At 42.2% G+C, this 19,810-nt stretch overlaps 1 protein-coding gene across 2 annotated transcripts in view; it reads right to left on the bottom strand.

Moving 5' to 3' along the window:
- Positions 1–1,098: 1,098 nt before the first annotated feature.
- Positions 1,099–19,810, bottom strand: part of LOC139423267 (rho guanine nucleotide exchange factor 12-like) — a 132,087-nt gene continuing 113,375 nt past the window's right edge. For both annotated transcript variants that reach the window (XM_071175083.1, XM_071175084.1), the window contains exons 30-40: positions 19,482–19,559; positions 18,056–18,131; positions 15,314–15,481; positions 14,662–14,749; positions 14,247–14,324; positions 13,997–14,091; positions 13,577–13,879; positions 10,348–10,653; positions 9,466–9,680; positions 6,292–6,364; positions 1,099–2,914 (exon numbers count right to left, since the gene is read on the bottom strand). In XM_071175083.1, coding sequence (XP_071031184.1) covers positions 2,904–2,914; positions 6,292–6,364; positions 9,466–9,680; positions 10,348–10,653; positions 13,577–13,879; positions 13,997–14,091; positions 14,247–14,324; positions 14,662–14,749; positions 15,314–15,481; positions 18,056–18,131; positions 19,482–19,559 — 1,491 coding nt within the window. In that variant the 3' untranslated portion in view covers positions 1,099–2,903. The remainder of the gene's footprint in view (positions 2,915–6,291; positions 6,365–9,465; positions 9,681–10,347; positions 10,654–13,576; positions 13,880–13,996; positions 14,092–14,246; positions 14,325–14,661; positions 14,750–15,313; positions 15,482–18,055; positions 18,132–19,481; positions 19,560–19,810) is intronic.

Here is a 19,810-nt window from a genome sequence, read left to right as displayed (position 1 = left end):
CCAGGGGCAGGAAGATGGTCATACACAGGGGGTCCAAAAAAGCAACAGTACAGGCAGGGAAAAGGCTAGGAACGTCGTCCGGGAGATCAGGCAATAGGTTGATAACAGGAAATACGATAGGCTAAAGTACAGGCAGGGAATAGGCAAAAAAAGGAGTTGTTAGTGAGGCAGGCAAAAACTATCATACACGGGAGGATTCAATTACCGGAAAAACAGAGCTTCGAATAGAAGTGTGTCACAAAACAAACAATACCTCACAATGATGGGCTGCAAAGAACTGAACTAAATAGAGGGAGAGGGAGCTGCGTTCCAGGGATCTATGCGTTTGAGAGTGTGAGCTGGAAAGTGAGCTGCGTTCAGGGGATCTACGTGTTTGAGAGTGTGAGTTGAAAGCAGACGTTACAGGACCATGTTGTAGACAAGTGAATTTCGCTTTAATGTGTTCTCCCCTCGGTTGTACTCAGCGCATCTTTTCCCCCAATAAAATCCATGTCAATCAATCAATCAACACATGTAGGACTACAAGGCTCTGTTTGGGTGTATTCTAAAAAAAAAAGAGCTCAACGAAGTTAGAATTTACTTGGTCAAAATATATAAATTCCAAAGCGGCTGACTCCCCTTTCTAATACACACTTGTGCTGTTAATTCTCAACAAAAAAATGTGGGATATTTTTGGGATCAGAAAGAACCCTGGCATACCTTGAATACCTTGAAAAATTGTCTGTGTAAAATACTTTCAGGGTGAGGAATCACATAACATTAAGGCCAGGATTCAACCCGATCATGCTTTGTCAGCTATTTAAATGTAATTTCTGACTGAGCCAACATATGCAGCGTTTACTGTGAATGCGGTCTCTGTGAACACGGGAACATTGCCTTTTAAAGCTGTATAGCTGACAAAGCACGATCAAATTGAATCCTGGCCTAAGTTGTGCAATACTGAACTTCCCTTTTAAGTGTCTTTAACATGGGAAATATGTGTGGTCTCATTGCATTGCGAATAAAATGAAAGATAAACATACGAAACAAGAAGGTATACCAAAATATGCTGCAGTATTTTCACATCCAAGCTCAGAGAATAATACTCCATCATCAGTGTTTCCAGCCAGCTTCTTTAATCATATTTCCAACTCATATTTCCCTCCCTCTACCCAGTAAGATGAACTGAAACAAAATGAAGACATTTTGTAATCTTTCCCTTCATTTTAAACAATAGATCAGACAAATTTAAATCGCTCATCTAAAAATAACTATTTTTCAGAGCCAGAGACCATATTAATAATAGTGCTCATAATAATATAATAAAGTCTAGACAAAAATAATAAAAAATACAGATTACATTAATATTTTAGGGATAAAAGTCTTATTTTTTCAAATGTTTTAGTAGTTTCTGTTAAAATAATACATGATTGTATGATGTAGAAAGCAGAAGGAAAAAAACAACAAAACCAAGGAAATATGAACATTGCTCTTACTGTAAGAGATGCAGTGTTGGTCATTATTGTACATAATTGTATTTCTTTTACATTTAAAATAGTCCATAGAAGTCTCTTTTTTGTTGTTGTTCACTTCTTTGTTTCCATCCAAGAATCCAAGCCACAACTTAATATTTAAACATTATTCCAGCTGAGCTAACATTGGAGTGAAATGAATATACAGTACTTGTCGTGCCAGTACTTTCTCAATCCAACCATGAAATCACAGAGGCCAGTGCTCTCACCCCAGAAGCTACATTTGTGAGTGAAGAGTTCCTCAGTAGCTTGTAGCCAAAGGACACAGAGTTTGGAGTTCCAAAAACAGAGAAAAATTCAGATGTACAGCTACTGGGCACATAGCTGGGGGGGGGGGGGGTTCCCCCGATCTAAGAGGGTCACTGTCAATTAGGAATGGATGAATACCACATCACTTCAGGGGAAAGTCAATAACAGGAACGACTGTCCTCTCGTATTTTGCTATATCACACGTGCTTCCAAAGTGCCACTAATGCCAGCCAGAGGAGATACAGCCACACTGAAAGATTAAGAAAAATGTATCTTACTAACTACTAACAGTATTTCACTGGGTTGGCAAAGTAGACCTATCTAGCAGACCGAACTAGTCCTTTTTCTTGAGATGCACAACATTTTCCTTTTTTTGGAGAACTGCTTGTTTTTCTTGAGATCCAAATGACTTGAGGACCTCTTAAGGGGATAACCCTAACTTTCACTTCCAATAGTCTTCCACATCTATACATACCGAAGGGAACATTTTACTAAGTTTAAGTTAGGATTCATCCCTAGGTGATTAAAGAATCATTTCAGAATGTCATTATAGGCATGATGGTGGGCTAACTTAACATACTATTATGTTTTGAAGTTTAGTAGAAACCACTGATTAAAATATCAATGACCATTCTCTAAACTTAAAACGTTTTGTTCTAGCGGAATTTGATCGATCTTCTGCACACTTCTCACTTTGGTGTGCCTTTGCTATGGTCCATGATCCTCTAGGCCGAAAGCATTAGCCACCACACGGGGATGCTTTAAGTTGGACTATAGCATCACGTACAGTGTGTTTCTGGACCCTGCTGGATAAATTGAAAGTGATGAGTTCCGAAGGCCCAATGCATGCGAGCAATGGGAAGATGACACTCTTATCCACAGGAGGAAAAAGATCTGGTGGTTGAGGGGGATATTGTCCAATGGTCCTTGTGAGAAGGCTGTGGAGAGTTGTGGCATTCTTCCCTGATTGCCGTGTGTGCCTGCGGGGTGTCTCAGTCTCCACTTTGGGTCAAAGCAGCATTGGAGGGGTGAGGGGGTGATGGGGGGCATCAAGAGGACAGGGAGAGGTGACCAGGTGTCCCCCTTCCTGTCATTGTCACTATTTTGTTCTCTTGTGGTGGAGGATTAGGGGCTCTGTCACCACTAACTCTCATCTGAAGAGAGACAGAAAACAAAGAGAGAAATAGTGAAAACATATTTCCATTTTGCTTTCCTCATCTTGTTTTGTTCTTTGATGTCTGACCACAAAACGTATTGAAGTGATAATGCCCGAGAAGCCAGTGTTTGGGAGGATATATTGGCACGGGTGTTGTTAGGCCCGAGTCGAGGGCCGCCAAACCGTGCCAATATATCCTCCAAACACCGGCTTCGAGGGCATTATCACTTTTATACAACGGGTTACCAACATATTCAAATAATTATTAACATTATTTTGAGGAATTTATTTCATTCTTCCACGACACAAATCTAGAGTTGCTAGAGACGCGACCCGAGTTGTTCAGTCTTTTTGTTCTGTATCTATCGATGCGCTCCAGTCGTTCATTCTTAATGTTCCATTGCCATACTGGCTGTCAACATTCTTATCCTTTGCTTGCTAGCTAGCCAACTACAGCTAACTTACAGTCACGCCAAACAGTGCAGAAATAATAATAACAGTAGCTGCATTGGTTTAAGCTGTTTTCAAGTGACATTTATTTGGATACATCCATAACAATGAGCTAATGAGGAACAATTTTGTCTGGGATAGAAAATGTGCTCTCTCATTAGGACACGGTTGTTCAGAGGAGCTAGCCAACAAGAGCGCTAACACTAACTTCAAACTGAGGCTGGAAAGACTGCAAACTAGCTGCACTTCATTTCGTTTGACCTAGTTTTCATCTGACATTTCTTTGTATACAGTGCCTTGCGAAATTATTCGGCCCCCTTGAACTTTGACCTTTTGCCACATTTCAGGCTTCAAACATAAATATATAAAACTCTATTTTTTTGTGAAGAATCAACAACAAGTGGGACACAATCATGAAGTGGAACGACATTTATTGGATATTTAAAACTTTTTTAACAAATCAAAAACTGAAAAATTGGGCGTGCAAAATTATTCAACCCCTTTACTTTCAGTGCAGTAAACTCTCTCCAGAAGTTCAGTGAGGATCTCTGAATGATCCAATGTTGACCTAAATGACTAATGATGATAAATACAATCCACCTGTGTGTAATCAAGTCTCCGTATAAATGCACCTGCACTGTGATAGTCTCAGAGGTCCGTTAAAAGCGCAGAGAGCATCATGAAGAACAAGGAACACACCAGGCAGGTCCGAGATACTGTTGTGAAGAAGTTTAAAGCCGGATTTGGATACAAAAAGATTTCCCAAGCTTTAAACATCCCAAGGAGCACTGTGCAAGCGATAATATTGAAATGGAAGGAGTATCAGACCACTGCAAATCTACCAAGACCTGGCCGTCCCTCTAAACTTTCAGCTCATACAAGGAGAAGACTGATCAGAGATGCAGCCAAGAGGCCCATGATCACTCTGGATGAACTGCAGAGATCTACAGCTGAGGTGGGAGACTCTGTCCATAGGACAACAATCAGTCGTATATTTCACAAATCTGGCCTTTATGGAAGAGTGGCAAGAAGAAAGACATTTCTTAAAGATATCCATAAAAAGTGTTGTTTAAAGTTTGCCACAAGCCACCTGGGAGACACACCAAACATGTGGAAGAAGGTGCTCTGGTCAGATGAAACCAAAATTGAACTTTTTGGCAACAATGCAAAACGTTATGTTTGGCGTAAAAGCAACACAGCTCATCACCCTGAACACACCATACCCACTGTCAAACATGGTGGTGGCAGCATCATGGTTTGGGCCTGCTTTTCTTCAGCAGGGACAGGGAAGATGGTTAAAATTGATGGGAAGATGGATGGAGCCAAATACAGGACCATTCTGGAAGAAAACCTGATGGAGTCTGCAAAAGACCTGAGACTGGGACGGAGATTTGTCTTCCAACAAGACAATGATCCAAAACATAAAGCAAAATGTACAATGGAATGGTTCAAAAATAAACATATCCATGTGTTAGAATGGCCAAGTCAAAGTCCAGACCTGAATCCAATCGAGAATCTGTGGAAAGAACTGAAAACTGCTGTTCACAAATGCTCTCCATTCAACCTCACTGAGCTCGAGCTGTTTTGCAAGGAGGAATGGGAAAAAATGTCAGTCTCTCGATGTGCAAAACTGATAGAGACATACCCCAAGCGACTTACAGCTGTAATCGCAGCAAAAGGTGGCGCTACAAAGTATTAACTTAAGGGGGCTGAATAATTTTGCACACCCAATTTTTCAGTTTTTGATTTGTTAAAAAAGTTTGAAATATCCAATAAATGTCGTTCCACTTCATGATTGTGTCCCACTTGTTGTTGATTCTTCACAAAAAAATACAGTTTTATATCTTTATGTTTGAAGCCTGAAATGTGGCAAAAGGTCGCAAAGTTCAAGGGGGCCGAATACTTTCGCAAGGCACTGTATATCCATAAAAATTATGCCAGCTGATTCATGATTTCTACTGGCTGAGAAACGCTGCCTGCCTCTCCCTCTCATCCCGACTCCTACACGTTCATTACTATGGGACAGTTGGAGATCAAATTTGAATATTGAAACAATGTTGCAAATGTCGGAGAGACAAGACAGCAAGGTTTATACAAATCTCTGCTGTTGAAAACATAATGTTAGTCTTAAAGAAATGTGAGATAATAACTAGATGCTTTTTATAGCGTAGATCAAGTTTATAACTTCCCTGTCAGGGCTGATGAGACAGTGGATTGCGCAGTCAGATGGAACAGAGGAAATAAGCATTTTAACACCATAGATTTATCTGGTGGTAACTTGTGGAATAGACACCGGCTATGATGTTCTTTTTACAAAATTAGCATTCAGGATTAGACCCACCCATTGTATACATTTAGGCCCACCCCTTGTATTAGACCCACCCGTTGTATACATTTAGGCCCACCCGTTGTGTTAGACCCACCCGTTGTATACATTTAGGCCCACCCGTTGTATTAGACCCACCCGTTGTATACATTTAGGCCCACCCATTGTATTAGACCCACCCGTTGTATACATTTAGGCCCACCCGTTGTATTAGACCCACCCGTTGTATACATTTAGGCCCACCCATTGTATTAGACCCACCTGTTGTATACATTTAGGATATCCAACAACAAATCTAGTTACAAGCTGTGATACGTATTCTGTTTGTTGTCCCGTGTGTAGGGTTTACTCAAACTTCAATGCTTGCAGAAATTACAATGCATTAGTGGAGCACAAGATATGTTACAAAAGTATTGTATTACAAAAGCCCTTTCAAGCATCTTGTGCATGCAAACTACTCTTGTATCTGTTCATGATCAGTAAAGTATCAGTGTGTGTCCCAAATGGCACCCTATTCCCTATAAAGCCTTATGGGACCTGGTCAAAAATAGTGTACTGTTAAAGGCTATATGGGACGCAATATCAATAATTCACGGTACCTTTGTTCTCCTCTGTGTCAGTAGCAGTTTCACTCAGCCTTTGGCGCAGTTCATTATACTTGGTTTCCACTTCCTGAAAATAAATTGTTGACAAACTTATCTCTGGTAGAACGGAAGCGATGGATACAATTAGTGTGTGGATGGATGGATGAATAGAAACATTTAAAAGTATGGGCAAAAGCATGAGGGACTGAAATTATAGAATTTGAATGACTTTACTTAAAGCGCTTCTCATACATTTCTGGTACCATGAAGTTCTGGAATGTAATAGTAGATGCTTTACAGGCTCCTATTTTTTGTTTTGTTGCTATGATGACGTTTTAAAATGTATTTTTTTACATAATATTTCTGCCATTGTTTCCTATGACCGAAAATAACTTCTGGACATCAGAAGAGTGATTGCTAACCTCGATTTGGATTAAGATTTCTACTTCAACAGGTCGGCGGCGCAGGACATATTGCTCACCCCGACTAGGCCCTAATAACCGACATTCGGAAGAGAAAGAGACGGCAATATAGAAAACGAAGTGCAGGCACCATGGTAAAACTACGGCGGTGAGTAAATAAACCACCCTCTTTTCTCAATTGGCAATTGTACAATTACTGGAGAATAAACTGGATGAACTCCATTCGAGACTATCCTATCAACGGGACCTGAAGAACTGTAATATCCTATGTTTCTCAGAAACATGGCTAAACAAAGATATGGATAATATACAACTAGCTGTTTTCTCTATGCATCGGCAGAACAGAACGACAGCATCGGGTAAGCTCAAGGGGGAGGTGTGCGCTTCTTAACAAGAGCTAGTGCCCAATCTCTAATATTAAGGAAGTCTTGAGGTTCTACTCGCCCGAATTAGAAAACGTCATGATAAGCTGCAGACCATACTATTTACCAAGAGTTTTCATCTACAGATGAAGTCTGAAGTTTACATACACCTTAGCCAAATACATTTAAACTCAGTTTTTCACAATTCCTGACATTTGATCCTAGTAAAAATTCAATTTTAGGTCACCACTTTAAGAATGTGAAATGTCATTAATAAATGCATTGATGACATTGCATTCCCACAGTGACAGTACGTACATATCCCAACCAGAAGCCATGGATTGCAGGCAACATTCGCACTAAGCTAAAGGCTAGAGCTGCCACTTTCAAGGAGCGGTACACTAACCTGGACACTTATAAATGGCCTTCGACGAACCATCAAACAGGCAAAGCATCAATACAGGACTAAGATCGACTCCTACTACACCGGCTCTGAAGCTCGTCGGATGTGGCAGGGGTTGCAAACTATCATGGATTACAAAGGGAAACCCAGCCGCGAGCTGCCCAGTGACACGAGTCTACCAGACGAGCTAAATGCCTTCTATGCTAGTTTTGAGGTAAGCAACACTGAACCATGCGTGAGAGCACTAGCTGTTCTGGACGACTGTGTGATCACACTCTCCGTAGCCGATGTGAGTAAGACCTTCAAACAGGTTAACATTCACAAGGCCGGAGGGCCAGACAGATTACCAGGGTGTGTACTCAGTGCATGAGCTGACCAGCTGGCCAGTGTCTTCACTGACATTTTCAACTTCTCCCTAACCCAGCCTGTAATACCTACATGATTCAAGCAGACCACCACAGTTCCTGTGCCCAAGAATGCCAAGTTAACCTGCCTATCGCCCCGTAGCACTCAGAGGCCACACAATTGTAGCCATGAAATGGGAACACCCATGTGAGAATGCTGTTCATTGACTCATTGCTAAGCTAAGGACCCTGGGGCTGAACACCTCCCTCTGCAACTGGATCCAGGACTTCTTGATGGGACTCCCCCAGGTGGTGAGGGTAGGTAACACATCCACCACACTGACCCTCAACACAGTGGCCCCTCAGGGGTGCGTGCTTAGTCCCCTCCTGTACTCCTTGTTTTCCTATGACTGAGTGGCCGTGCACGACTCCAACACCATCATTAAGTTTGCAGATGACACGATGTGGTAGGCCTGATCACTGACGACGTTAAGGCTGCCTATAAGGAGCATGTCAGAGACCTGGCAGTGGTGCCAGGCCAAAAACCTCTCCCTCAATATCAGCAATACAAAGAAGCTGATTGTGGACTAAAGGAAACAGAGGGCCGAGCGCACCGCCATTCACATCAAGGGGGCTGGTCGAGAGCTTCAAGTTCCTCTGCGTCCACATCAAAGGATCTATCATGGTCCAAACACACCAACAGAGTCAAAAAGAGGGCACGACAAACCCTCTTTCCCCTCAGAAGGCTGAAAAGATTGGGCATGGGCCCTTAGATCCTGAAAAGGTTTCTACAGTTGCACCGTTGAGAGAATCTTGACTGGCTGCATTACCACTTGACATCCGATCGCAAGAGGGTAGTGCATAGGGTCCAGTACAGCACTGGGGCCAAGCTCCCTGCCATCCAGGACTTCTATACCAGGCGGTGTCAGAGGCCCTAGAAGGCCCTAGAAAGGTCAAAGACTCCAACCACTCAAGTCATAGACTGTTCTCTCTGCTGCTCCCAAGCTAGCGATAGTGATGTACCAGGTCTGGAACCAACAGGACCCTGAACAGCTTCTACCACAAATACATAAGACTGCTAAATAGTTAACCAAATAGCTACCCGACCCTTTTTGCACCAACTTTTTTGACTCATCACATACGCTGCTGCTACTGTTTTTTTATCTCACTTTATTCCTAGTTATATGTACATATCTACCTCAATTACCTTGTACCCCTGCACATCAACTCGGTACTGGTACCCCTTGTATATAGCGAAGTTATAGTTATTCATTGTATCTATTATTATTTTTATTACATTTTTAAAAACTTTTCTATAATTTCTCTATTTTCTTTCTCTCTGCATTGTTGGGAAGGGCCTGCACGTAAGTAAGCATTTCACTGTTAGTACACACCTGTTGTTTACAAAGCATGTGACAAATACAATATGATTTGATTTTGTGCCGAAGCTGCCCTGAGTCCTCCATCAAAGAGCCGTTAAAACTGACCTTAGATCAGACCTGTCTTCAAATACTTTAAGTGTTTACTCTAGCCTGCCTGAAGTGCGAACACAATCAAGCACAGAAAGTATTTGAAATTAATTCAAATAGTATTTGAACCCAGGTCTGATCTAGGGGAGCAACTTCTTCATGGTACTCAAAGGGGGGTTGATGGTGTACCTTCAAGTGTTGCAGGTTGGCCTGCAGCAGGCGGATGTGGGTTATGACCTGACGGCTGTGGTTGGGGCCAGCATCCCCTGTCTGTGAGGATGAGGAGAGCAGCTTCTTCAGGTCGATGTCCGAGCCCCACTGGGCCCTGGCTCCACCCTTGCCACTCGCCTGACCGTCGTCGTCTGTGCTGCTCTCCCCCGAGCCCCCCAGGACAATGTAACTGCCTGAAAAGGGAGAGAGAGGGCGCAAGAGTCTGATTTATTGCCGGGTCTTGTCCACTCTGCTCTAACGAGTAATGCATGGCGTGTGGTCATTGTAGAGGGAAACAGAGGACACATACATGTTCCTTAGAGCCTTATCCTTCAATGGTGGGGTCATAATATTTTGTTGCTTAAACCGTTCAGAAGATAGTCACATTTGTAGGAAGAATGAACCAAGCGCAATTTTCTTATTTTATTTGAGTTTTTCTCGTGACCCCATTTTCAAATCAGGTGGCCCCATATGGGGTAGCGACCCTTAGCTTGGGAAATGCCGGTTTAGAGCCATAAAGCAGATGATCTCTGAAAAGTGTAAGTTATGCCCACCTGATAACTTTTAATGTTCACAATTAAAAAGGAAGAACCTCACACATGCATAATTATATCATAAAACAGCTTGCTATAAAATCAATAAAATGGCTATAAACACAACTTGTTCAGCTATGAGGATATTTGAACAATACACATTACAGGGTGAATCCTAACCTCCGCTTAAGTCAAATTCAAACTTGTTCTCCTATTGAGATCAAAACATGACTAAGTGAAAATTCGACTTAAGCAGAAGGGGATTGGCCACTAAGTTTTCTGCCCTCCCATGACTTGTCCAGCTCCCTGAATGTCCCAGTTGGCTCACCATAGTCCTCAGATGTCTCGAAGAAGCCTGTGTCCCCAGACGGGAGTTCTGAGGATCCTGGGGCACCCTCCTCCCTCCCCGCCGTGCCGTTCTCCGAGGAGCCAGGAGAGGATGCTGCTGCGCTCCTAGGGCCCGATGTACTGCTGTTGCTGTCCTCTGGGCCCCTCAGTGACGTCGTCCTCAGCAGGCGGGCGCCATGGGCCAAGCCCTTTCTCTGCTCCTTCTCCTTCCTATTCTCATTGTTCTTGTCGCTGCCCTCCTCTCTGCTTGTCATGTGGTTGAGAAGGACCTGCCTCAGGGCTGCCACTAGGAGAAGGAGAGACAGAGGGCAGTTAATAAAAAAAACATTTATTCAGGGGAACCCAATTGAGACCAGTCTCTCATTTACAATGATGCGCTGAGGACAAAAAAAGTCATCAAAACAACAAAAATATATAAAACAGCTACAGCTACAGTATAAATACATTACCTCAGGTTATTACAACAATCAATTGAAACCATTGCACACTTCAGTGAACTCATTTAACTGAGTTTTAAACTGCCCTACTGGCATCAGGTAATCCAGGTGCAGTTCCTTTTTAAAGGTATTCCATAACTGTGGTGTGTTAACTGCTATATGGTCATGTCCATTAGGCCAATAAAAGTGTTGCGCGATTGACTGACGGTTCAATTATTTCAATCCCTTTTTTTCCCCTGTGAGCTCAATGCGCATATTGCAGTTTCTTTAGAGATAAATCAGATGCAGCCTGAACTGTGCTATCGGCGACCCGTCATTCAGAGCAGGTGGGGCAGGACCTGTTTAGCTAAAAAAAAACAAAAAATATTTTGCATGTTATTTTGACATTAAATCATGTCACATATCAGTTTGCAAACAATGTAACAAAAAAAATGATTGCGTTAATTTTATTGTATTTAACCTTAACTAGGCATAAAGCCGCCACAATAAAGCCACATTCAAGGTCTCTTTCTTGAGTAAGGTATCTCCAAAATGCAGGTATTTCAGCCTAGCTTAGAGCTTTCTGTGGTGGAGGGGCAGCCAGCGGAATATACAGAGCGTAGACGTTGGTGATATTCTCTTGTTGCGCCGTGATTTGCTCAGTAATCTGTCACTCATCGGGACACTACGTCACCGCAGAACCTACAGAGAGAGCTAGGCAGTTCAAGTCCCTTGGGTGCTGCCATACATTTACATTACATTAGAAGTGCCCATCCAAGAAGGCTCAAGGTCATTGGCCACAGACAAAATGACGTCAAATCACATATCTACCGCAGCTTTGATTGGACTGACCATGTTACTTTAAAATCTTAGCTAGGAAGCTAGACAAGCAGTCATCATCATGAATCACGTTGACAATCTACTGGCAAATCCTTTTCAATCCTTGTCATATGAAAAAAAGTATGTATAAAAGGTATCGGTGCTCATTGGTAATTGGACATAAACATTACACAACAAGTCAGAAATTGCAAATTCAACAATGAGTGGTTTGGAAGGAATCAGTGGCCACCTGCAAGCGTCGCAAAGCAATCACTAGCCTGCTATTCAGTGGAGTGGGTGTGTGGTCCAAGTCTGGGTTTAAGTTTTTTTTTCTCTTTTCCAAGCTCAAAAGGATAAACATTCACATGCAACACCATGGATGAGAAAAGGCTGAATACATTGGTCATGCTGTCAATCCAGCATGACTTCTGCCTGCGTTCAAAATAACTGGAAACTTGGACCTGGGAAATCTCGACTTCAGTGAGTTCAAGACAACTGGGAACTCTGAAAAAAATGAGCTCCGACTGGGAAAATATGTTCTGAACGGTCATCCAACTCAGAATTCCAAGCCGGGAACTCAGGCCTCTTTGTACAGCTGAGAACTTAAAAATAACTGATGTCATGATTTGACCTTGTTTCCCCACCCCAGAGTTCCCTGTTGTCTTGAAAGCACCCTTGATGACAAATGTTGTCCACAAGAACAACCGCGATGCCACCTTCCTGTTCAAGTGAGCACAGCACAACAATGTTGAGTCCAAAAATGTCTTGTATGCTTCTGCATAAATTAGCTCATGTGCTTTTCTTCACGAGGAGGAGATACTATATGTTGTTGGGTCTGTAACCATGTTTGCCAATGACAGTCTCTTCCCATTCAAATAATTGTTTTCAACAAAAAGTTCAGTAATAGACCCATGTAATTCCAGTTGATATTGCGAGGGTTGTTTTGTTTGCGCAATGCGCCGTCTATGCGTCTGGATCCTCGTGATTGTATTTTCCCTCAAATAGTAAGCGAACCACACATCCATCCATCTCTCTCTCGAAGAGTCAAGGCCTCAACATCTTGCTGAATTTATCTGAACTAACATCTGAATTTCTGTCGGTGTCCATTTTGAAAGTGCTGAACAAATAGGCCTACCTCGTTGCAGCTCGTTTGTTTGCACTTGCTTATACTTAGAGCTAAGTGTTAATTATATAAGAACAAACATGAATTTACTGAACATAAATGTTCTGTTTGAATGGTTCAAAAGTCAACTCATGTTGGCGTTCAGTATTATTAAGCACAATGAGGTTCTTATCGACTTACACAAATCCACAGGGAGTCAGTAGAAACCACATTTGTTTAAGCAAGTCTTGAGTTTGCCCCACCAAGATTTACATGCTAAAATCGCCACTGGCGATGTAGTAGGGAGTTGTAATTTTCAACAGGCCAATATTATACAAAGTGGTAATTAACTCCAATGACCATAATCCATTGGGCATCTACTTGCCCGGTCCGTGTTTTCTATAGCAGGCATAAAATAGAGGCAGAAGAATGCTCAATCGTAAGGGGATATAGAGCACAGCTGTTGCTTCGCGAGGTATCTCTACCTGAAAATACATGATCTAAGTGATTGATAGTTGGTATTCAAGCAGTCATAAAAGTATGCCTTATTTACTTTGAAAAACTACCAAATAATGATTTTGTCAAACAGCATATGCAGCAGCTCTATGATGGTTAATAAGCAGTCACTACAATCATGTGACTTTTATTAATTGTTTTATTCTGTGTTGTTACAGCATTCAGTCCAAAGTAATTGAAACCGACATTGAAAACGGATTATTTTTTCATAATCGTACCAACCTCAAAAAGCACTAATCGCTCAGCACTGGACAATAAGAAACACATTTTTAGTTTCCGTAGCAAAACATTATGATAGTGTCATTCGATCACTATGTGTCATATGGGTTTAACTAAGGCCAAGGTAGTAAACTCACAGGTTCTTAGGGCCTCCTCGGCTCTGGAGGGGGGCATGACGAAGGCATCATGGGGCTCCTGGTCATCGATGGCAATGCCTTGGCATGACCTCTCCTGGAGTAAGGGCAGTCTGTCTGCCAGCTCTCCAACCAGAAACGCTTCAACTTCCTCCTCATCTACCTCCTCCACTTCCTCCTCCTCCTCTTCTCTTCTGTCTAGCAGTAGCGGCGACTCTTCTTCCTTGTCGTCTGATTTGATGCTGTCGAATGGGTTGATCGATGTGGGCGTGGGTTGCAGACCAGGCGAGGAAGTGACATATTTTTCTGGGGGACACAGAAACATGGGTAATGAAGTTGTTTTAAAGCTGCAAGAAGCATTGTCAAACTCACATAACCTTTCATAGGGTCGAAAAACTAGATTAAATGTTGTGTAATTGATACCTGCGAACTGGATACTTCCCGTGGAAAGGCGGTCTGGGTCTTTGCTCAGTTTGGGTATCCCTGTGCTGATCACCTCCACTGCGTCTCGCTCAGCACTGCAACACACATGAAAATTGCACACACGTAAATTATAAACTAGGGCGATGTGAAACGGGAGCCTTTTTTCATTTGACAGCAGAATATATAACAAGTTAAATATAAAAAATATTATATATATATATAAATAGCCCAAAAAGGCCAGTTAACTTACTCGGTCTGAGGTAAAGGTATGATGTTGTGCGGTTTCGTCTTCATGGTGTCTGCCCTCTGCGTTATCAGACACTGCCACCTAGTGGATGGGAGGAGCTAATGAGAAACATAGCAACCAGAGAGATAGAAAGAGAGCCCATCCCGTCTTTCTGTCAAGTGCCATCTATCTCTATGAGAGCAACTTAGCCTGGAGGGACTCGACTTAAATTAAAATAAAACAAAAAAAATGCTGCTTTTTCAGAAATATTAGTTGGAGGACCCTTATTTCCCCCTAGAATCCTTCAACTGGAATTTCTGGAAAACCTGGGAACTTTGATAAAGTGTCCAGAATGTTTCAATCCTAGTTCCAGCCAGGTGACAACTGAATGGGAAGCTTGAATTAAGTGACTTTGAGATGAACAAACAAACAGACTTACGTTCTTTGCTCAGACACGGTCTGGGCCATTAGCTCGTAGATCTGGGCTCCGTTGTCGGACATAGACAGCACGAAGAAGGACTTGTTGTCTGTCAGGTGAAGAGACAGCATATCATCAGAACATATATTATGACAGTCTGCAATGTTGTCTCTCCGAAGCCCGCCAGATATAGCCTGGTGCCAGATCTGTTTGTGCTGTATAGCCAACTCCAATGTAGCCTGGTCACTTCAGTAAAACAGGTTCCAACCAAACTTAGTCTAATGTCATTGTCATTCCAAACAGGATGGTTTGAAGACTGCACAAACACATCTGGGACCAGGCTACCACAGATATGATGCTTGAAGCAATTTTATTGGACATTGATTCCAAGAGACTTTTCAGTGGGACCCAACATTCAGAATGTGACAGATAGAAATAGAGCATATAAAGCTGACACAAATCTCCATTCGGCATAACAGAAAATGACATCTGTTCTACACAAACTATTTCAGAATTTGTTTAAACATTACACACTCCTGAACAACCCTCTTAATTAAAGTAAGAGGACGTGGCTTGTTAGTGCTTCCTTGTGTATCTTCATGTATCGTGTCTTATGTACTCCTGCAGAATGGATTTCCCTGTGGGGACAATAAACTGAATTCAATGGACTTACCGGTGGCCACCGAGCGCACCAGCACAGTGTTGAGCTTGATGATGGGGCTAAAGATGTGCTTGGTGTCGGCGGTGCCCGCCAGGTTCTTGCTGTGGCACTTGAGGACCAACCGCTCGTCCTGCTTCTGCAGCAGCACCAGGATGTCCTCCAGGAGCAGCGTGTACAGCTCTGAGGGCACAGGAGGAAGTTCAATAGTTAAAGGTCCAATGAAGCCATTTTTCTCTCAATATCAAATAATTTATGGGTAACAATTTAATTACCTTACTGTAATTGTTTTGCAATTAAATTGGTAAAAATGTCTCAGGCAAGAATTTTGCTAGGACTGTCTGAGAATGGCCTGAGTGGGAAACTGGAAATTAGCTGTTATTGGCAGTGAGGTTTGGACCTCTTCCTTATTGGTCTCTTAACTAATTTACGGCCTGATGATGTCAGAAGCGTACTCATGCACCTTTTTGTTGATTAATTGGGAGTAATGTATGGGATCAAGTTTATTTATAAAGCACTTTTTACATCAGTCGATGTCACAAAGTGCTATACAGAAGCCCAGCCTAAAACCCCAAACAGCAAGCAATGCAAATGGAGAAGCACGGTGGCTAGGAAAAACACCCTAGAAAGGCAGGAACCTAGGAAGAAACCTAGAGAGGAGTCAGGCTCTGACGGGTGGCCAGTCCTCTTTTGGCTGTGCCGGGTTGAGATTATAACAGCCATGATGTTATAGGGTTATAGGGTGGCCATGATGGTATGATGGCCAGATTGGGAATTTAGCCAGGACACCAAGGTTTACACTCCTACTCTTACTAAAAGTGCCATGCAATCTATAGGGTAGCCTAGTGGTTAGAGTGTTGGACTTGTATCCGAAAGGTTGCAAGTTCAAATCCCCGAGCTGACAAGGTACAAATCTGTCGTTCTGAACAGGCAGTTAACCCACTGTTCCTTGGCCGTCATTGAAAATAAGAATTTGTTCTTAACTGACTTGCCTAGTTAAATAAAGGTAAAACATTTTTTTTTAAAAATAAAACGTTCATAGATGACCAGCAGGGTGAAATAATAATAATCACAGTAGTTGTCGAGGGTGCAGAAGGTCAGCACCTCAGGAGTAAATGTCAGTTGGCTTTTCATAGCCGAGCATTCAGAGTTAAACAGCAGGTGCGGTAGAGAGTATTTCTCAGTCCTGGCGTTTGGTACAGAGAGCAGATGTTTTACAACACACAGAAAATCACTTACACTAGAGAGGACAAGCTAGTGCTTATGTAGGCTAAAACTAGCATGTGTACCCTTTTGTTTTCTACTGTATGTTGTAGCCTTCCTAGTTTTTCAGCATTACATGATGACAACTCAAGTGTAGCAAAGAGCTAAACTGAAAATGATTTATATACACTGAAAATATATATATATACAGTGCCTTGCGAAAGTATTCGGCCCCCTTGAACTTTGCGACCTTTTGCCACATTTCAGGCTTCAAACATAAAGATATAAAACTGTATTTTTTTGTGAAGAATCAACAACAAGTGGGACACAATCATGAAGTGGAACGACATTTATTGGATATTTCAAACTTTTTTAACAAATCAAAAACTGAAAAATTGGACGTGCAAAATTATTCAGCCCCCTTAAGTTAATACTTTGTAGCGCCACCTTTTGCTGCGATTACAGCTGTAAGTCGCTTGGGATATGTCTCTATCAGTTTTGCACATCGAGAGACTGACATTTTTTCCCATTCCTCCTTGCAAAACAGCTCGAGCTCAGTGAGGTTGGATGGAGAGCATTTGTGAACAGCAGTTTTCAGTTCTTTCCACAGATTCTCGATTGGATTCAGGTCTGGACTTTGACTTGGCCATTCTAACACCTGGATATGTTTATTTTTGAACCATTCCATTGTAGATTTTGCTTTATGTTTTGGATCATTGTCTTGTTGGAAGACAAATCTCCGTCCCAGTCTCAGGTCTTTTGCAGACTCCATCAGGTTTTCTTCCAGAATGGTCCTGTATTTGGCTCCATCCATCTTCCCATCAATTTTAACCATCTTCCCTGTCCCTGCTGAAGAAAAGCAGGCCCAAACCATGATGCTGCCACCACCATGTTTGACAGTGGGGATGGTGTGTTCAGGGTGATGAGCTGTTTACGCCAAACATAACATTTTACAATGTTGCCAAAAAGTTCAATTTTGGTTTCATCTGACCAGAGCACCTTTTTCCACATGTTTGGTGTGTCTCCCAGGTGGCTTGTGGCAAACTTTAAACAACACTTTTTATGGATATCTTTAAGAAATGGCTTTCTTCTTGCCACTCTTCCATAAAGGCCAGATTTGTGCAATATACGACTGATTGTTGTCCTATGGACAGAGTCTCCCACCTCAGCTGTAGATCTCTGCAGTTCATCCAGAGTGATCATGGGCCTCTTGGCTGCATCTCTGATCAGTCTCAGCAAAAGGTGGCGCTACAAAGTATTAACTTAAGGGGGCTGAATAATTTTGCACGCCCAATTTTTCAGTTTTTGATTTGTTATTTTTTTGGGAAATATCCAATAAATGTCGTTCCACTTCATGATTGTGTTCCACTTGTTGTTGATTCTTCACAAAAAAATACAGTTTTATATCTTTATGTTTGAAGCCTGAAATGTGGCAAAAGGTCGCAAAGTTCAAGGGGGCCGAATACTTTCGCAAGGCACTGTATATATATAGACTCTACATTATCAACATTTCTACACCGCTAAAAAACATTATGTTAAATTGTGGGCACCTACCGATTGTCTTGTCTTTGTTGACCTTCCAGGAGAGAGGTCCCTCATGCACCATCTTCCTCTTGGTCAGGTCCAGGCTCTACAGACACACACACACTTAATTTTATTTAACCCTTATTTTAACATGTAAGTTGACTGAGAACACATTCTCATTTACAGCAACGACCTGGGGAATGGTGGCCATGATGGTATGATGGCCAGATTGGGAATTTAGCCAGGACACCAAGGTTTACACTCCTGCTCTTACTATAAGTGCCATGCAATCTTTAGTGACCACAGAAAGTCAGAACACCAGTTCAACATCCTGTCTGAAAGACCGCACCTTACACAGGGCAATGTCCCCAATCACTGCCTTGGGGCATAGAGTGCCACATTATGAGTGATAATAACCATAAAACCTAGTAGTCAAACAGGGAAATGGTTCCAATCATTTTTCCACCATTCAATTTGCCCATAGAGATTTTTAGAAAGACTTAAAATAATAATCTTCCGTGTAGGCTTACCCTGGCGTGACGTTTTGATAACTGTGCAAATAGGACTAGGTGACTTTTATGAATATATTCACCTGTATTTACCCCCCCAAAATTAAATGCTAATTGGCTGCCAATGTGGTTATCATAAAGAACTACAAATGCCATGATCTGGATGAGACTGACACAGGGGCAAATGTAAGAATCTCCGGAATAATTATCTAATGTTAGCTAAATTTAGTAATGAATAAATTGACAATTCTGTGAACTATCTTGTGGAAGTTTTAAATTGGCACAATACCTGTTAGCAAAGGTGTCAACTAGAGATGACGTGCAGGAGCTTGCAGGGATTTGTAGTCTTGCATGATGTCTACTTTGATGCTAATTAGCATTTTCAAATCTGAGAGTAAATAGAGAGGAATATATTGATAAAAGTCAACTTGTCCGAGAGAGATTTACATGGTTATCAAAACGTCACGCCAGGGTGAGCCTACACGAAACACAGCCCTTATTTTAAGTGTTTCTAATATCCCCTATGGGAAAAAACTATTGGAACCATTTCCCTGTTTGAATGCTAGGTTTTATGGCCTCCACTGTGGGCTCTATTGGGATATTTTCTTTTGACCAGAGGAAAGAGTGCCTCCTACTGGCCCTCCAACACCACTTTCAGCAACATCTGGTATCCCATCCAGGGACTGACAAGGACCAACCCTGCTTAGCTTCGGAAGCAAGCCAGCAGTGGGATGCAGGGTGGTATGCTGCTGACGACACTGACACGCGTGTACACGCAGAGACCACGCCAGCGCACACATCAGAACAGGCACCTTTCTAAAGCTGTATGCCAACTGGGGTTGTTGCCAATGAGCATATGTCATTAATCAACTTCCCTGGTCAAACAAAGATACATGCATGTAAATAAATGGTGAGACAAGTGGAGGAATAGAGGAGTTGAGTCTCACCTTGAACTCTGAGATCATTGGGTTCTCACTCTGTTTGAGTGAGGACAGGTCCAGGCGTCTTTGGTAGTCCTCTAACCTCTGTAGGGAGAGGAGCACACAGACTCATCAGCACTGGCTAGACAGGACCTATTCAGTCCCTTCGCTGATATATTGTGGTAGAAAGGTGGCAGGCATAAGAATTGCACTGTTTACTATATTTTACATGAATACTGTTTACACGGGAAACTCATGTATTCGTTTAACCATTTACTATAAAATAGAAGAGAAGCCATTTGGTCTTGGTGTTAGGCTGTGCTCCTTCAGGTGAGCTCACTGCCAGAGCAATACAT

The sequence above is a fragment of the Oncorhynchus clarkii genome, chromosome 12, assembly GCF_045791955.1.
Source record: "Oncorhynchus clarkii lewisi isolate Uvic-CL-2024 chromosome 12, UVic_Ocla_1.0, whole genome shotgun sequence".
NCBI lineage: Eukaryota > Metazoa > Chordata > Actinopteri > Salmoniformes > Salmonidae > Oncorhynchus > Oncorhynchus clarkii.
This window is presented reverse-complemented; position numbering and strand designations above follow the sequence as displayed.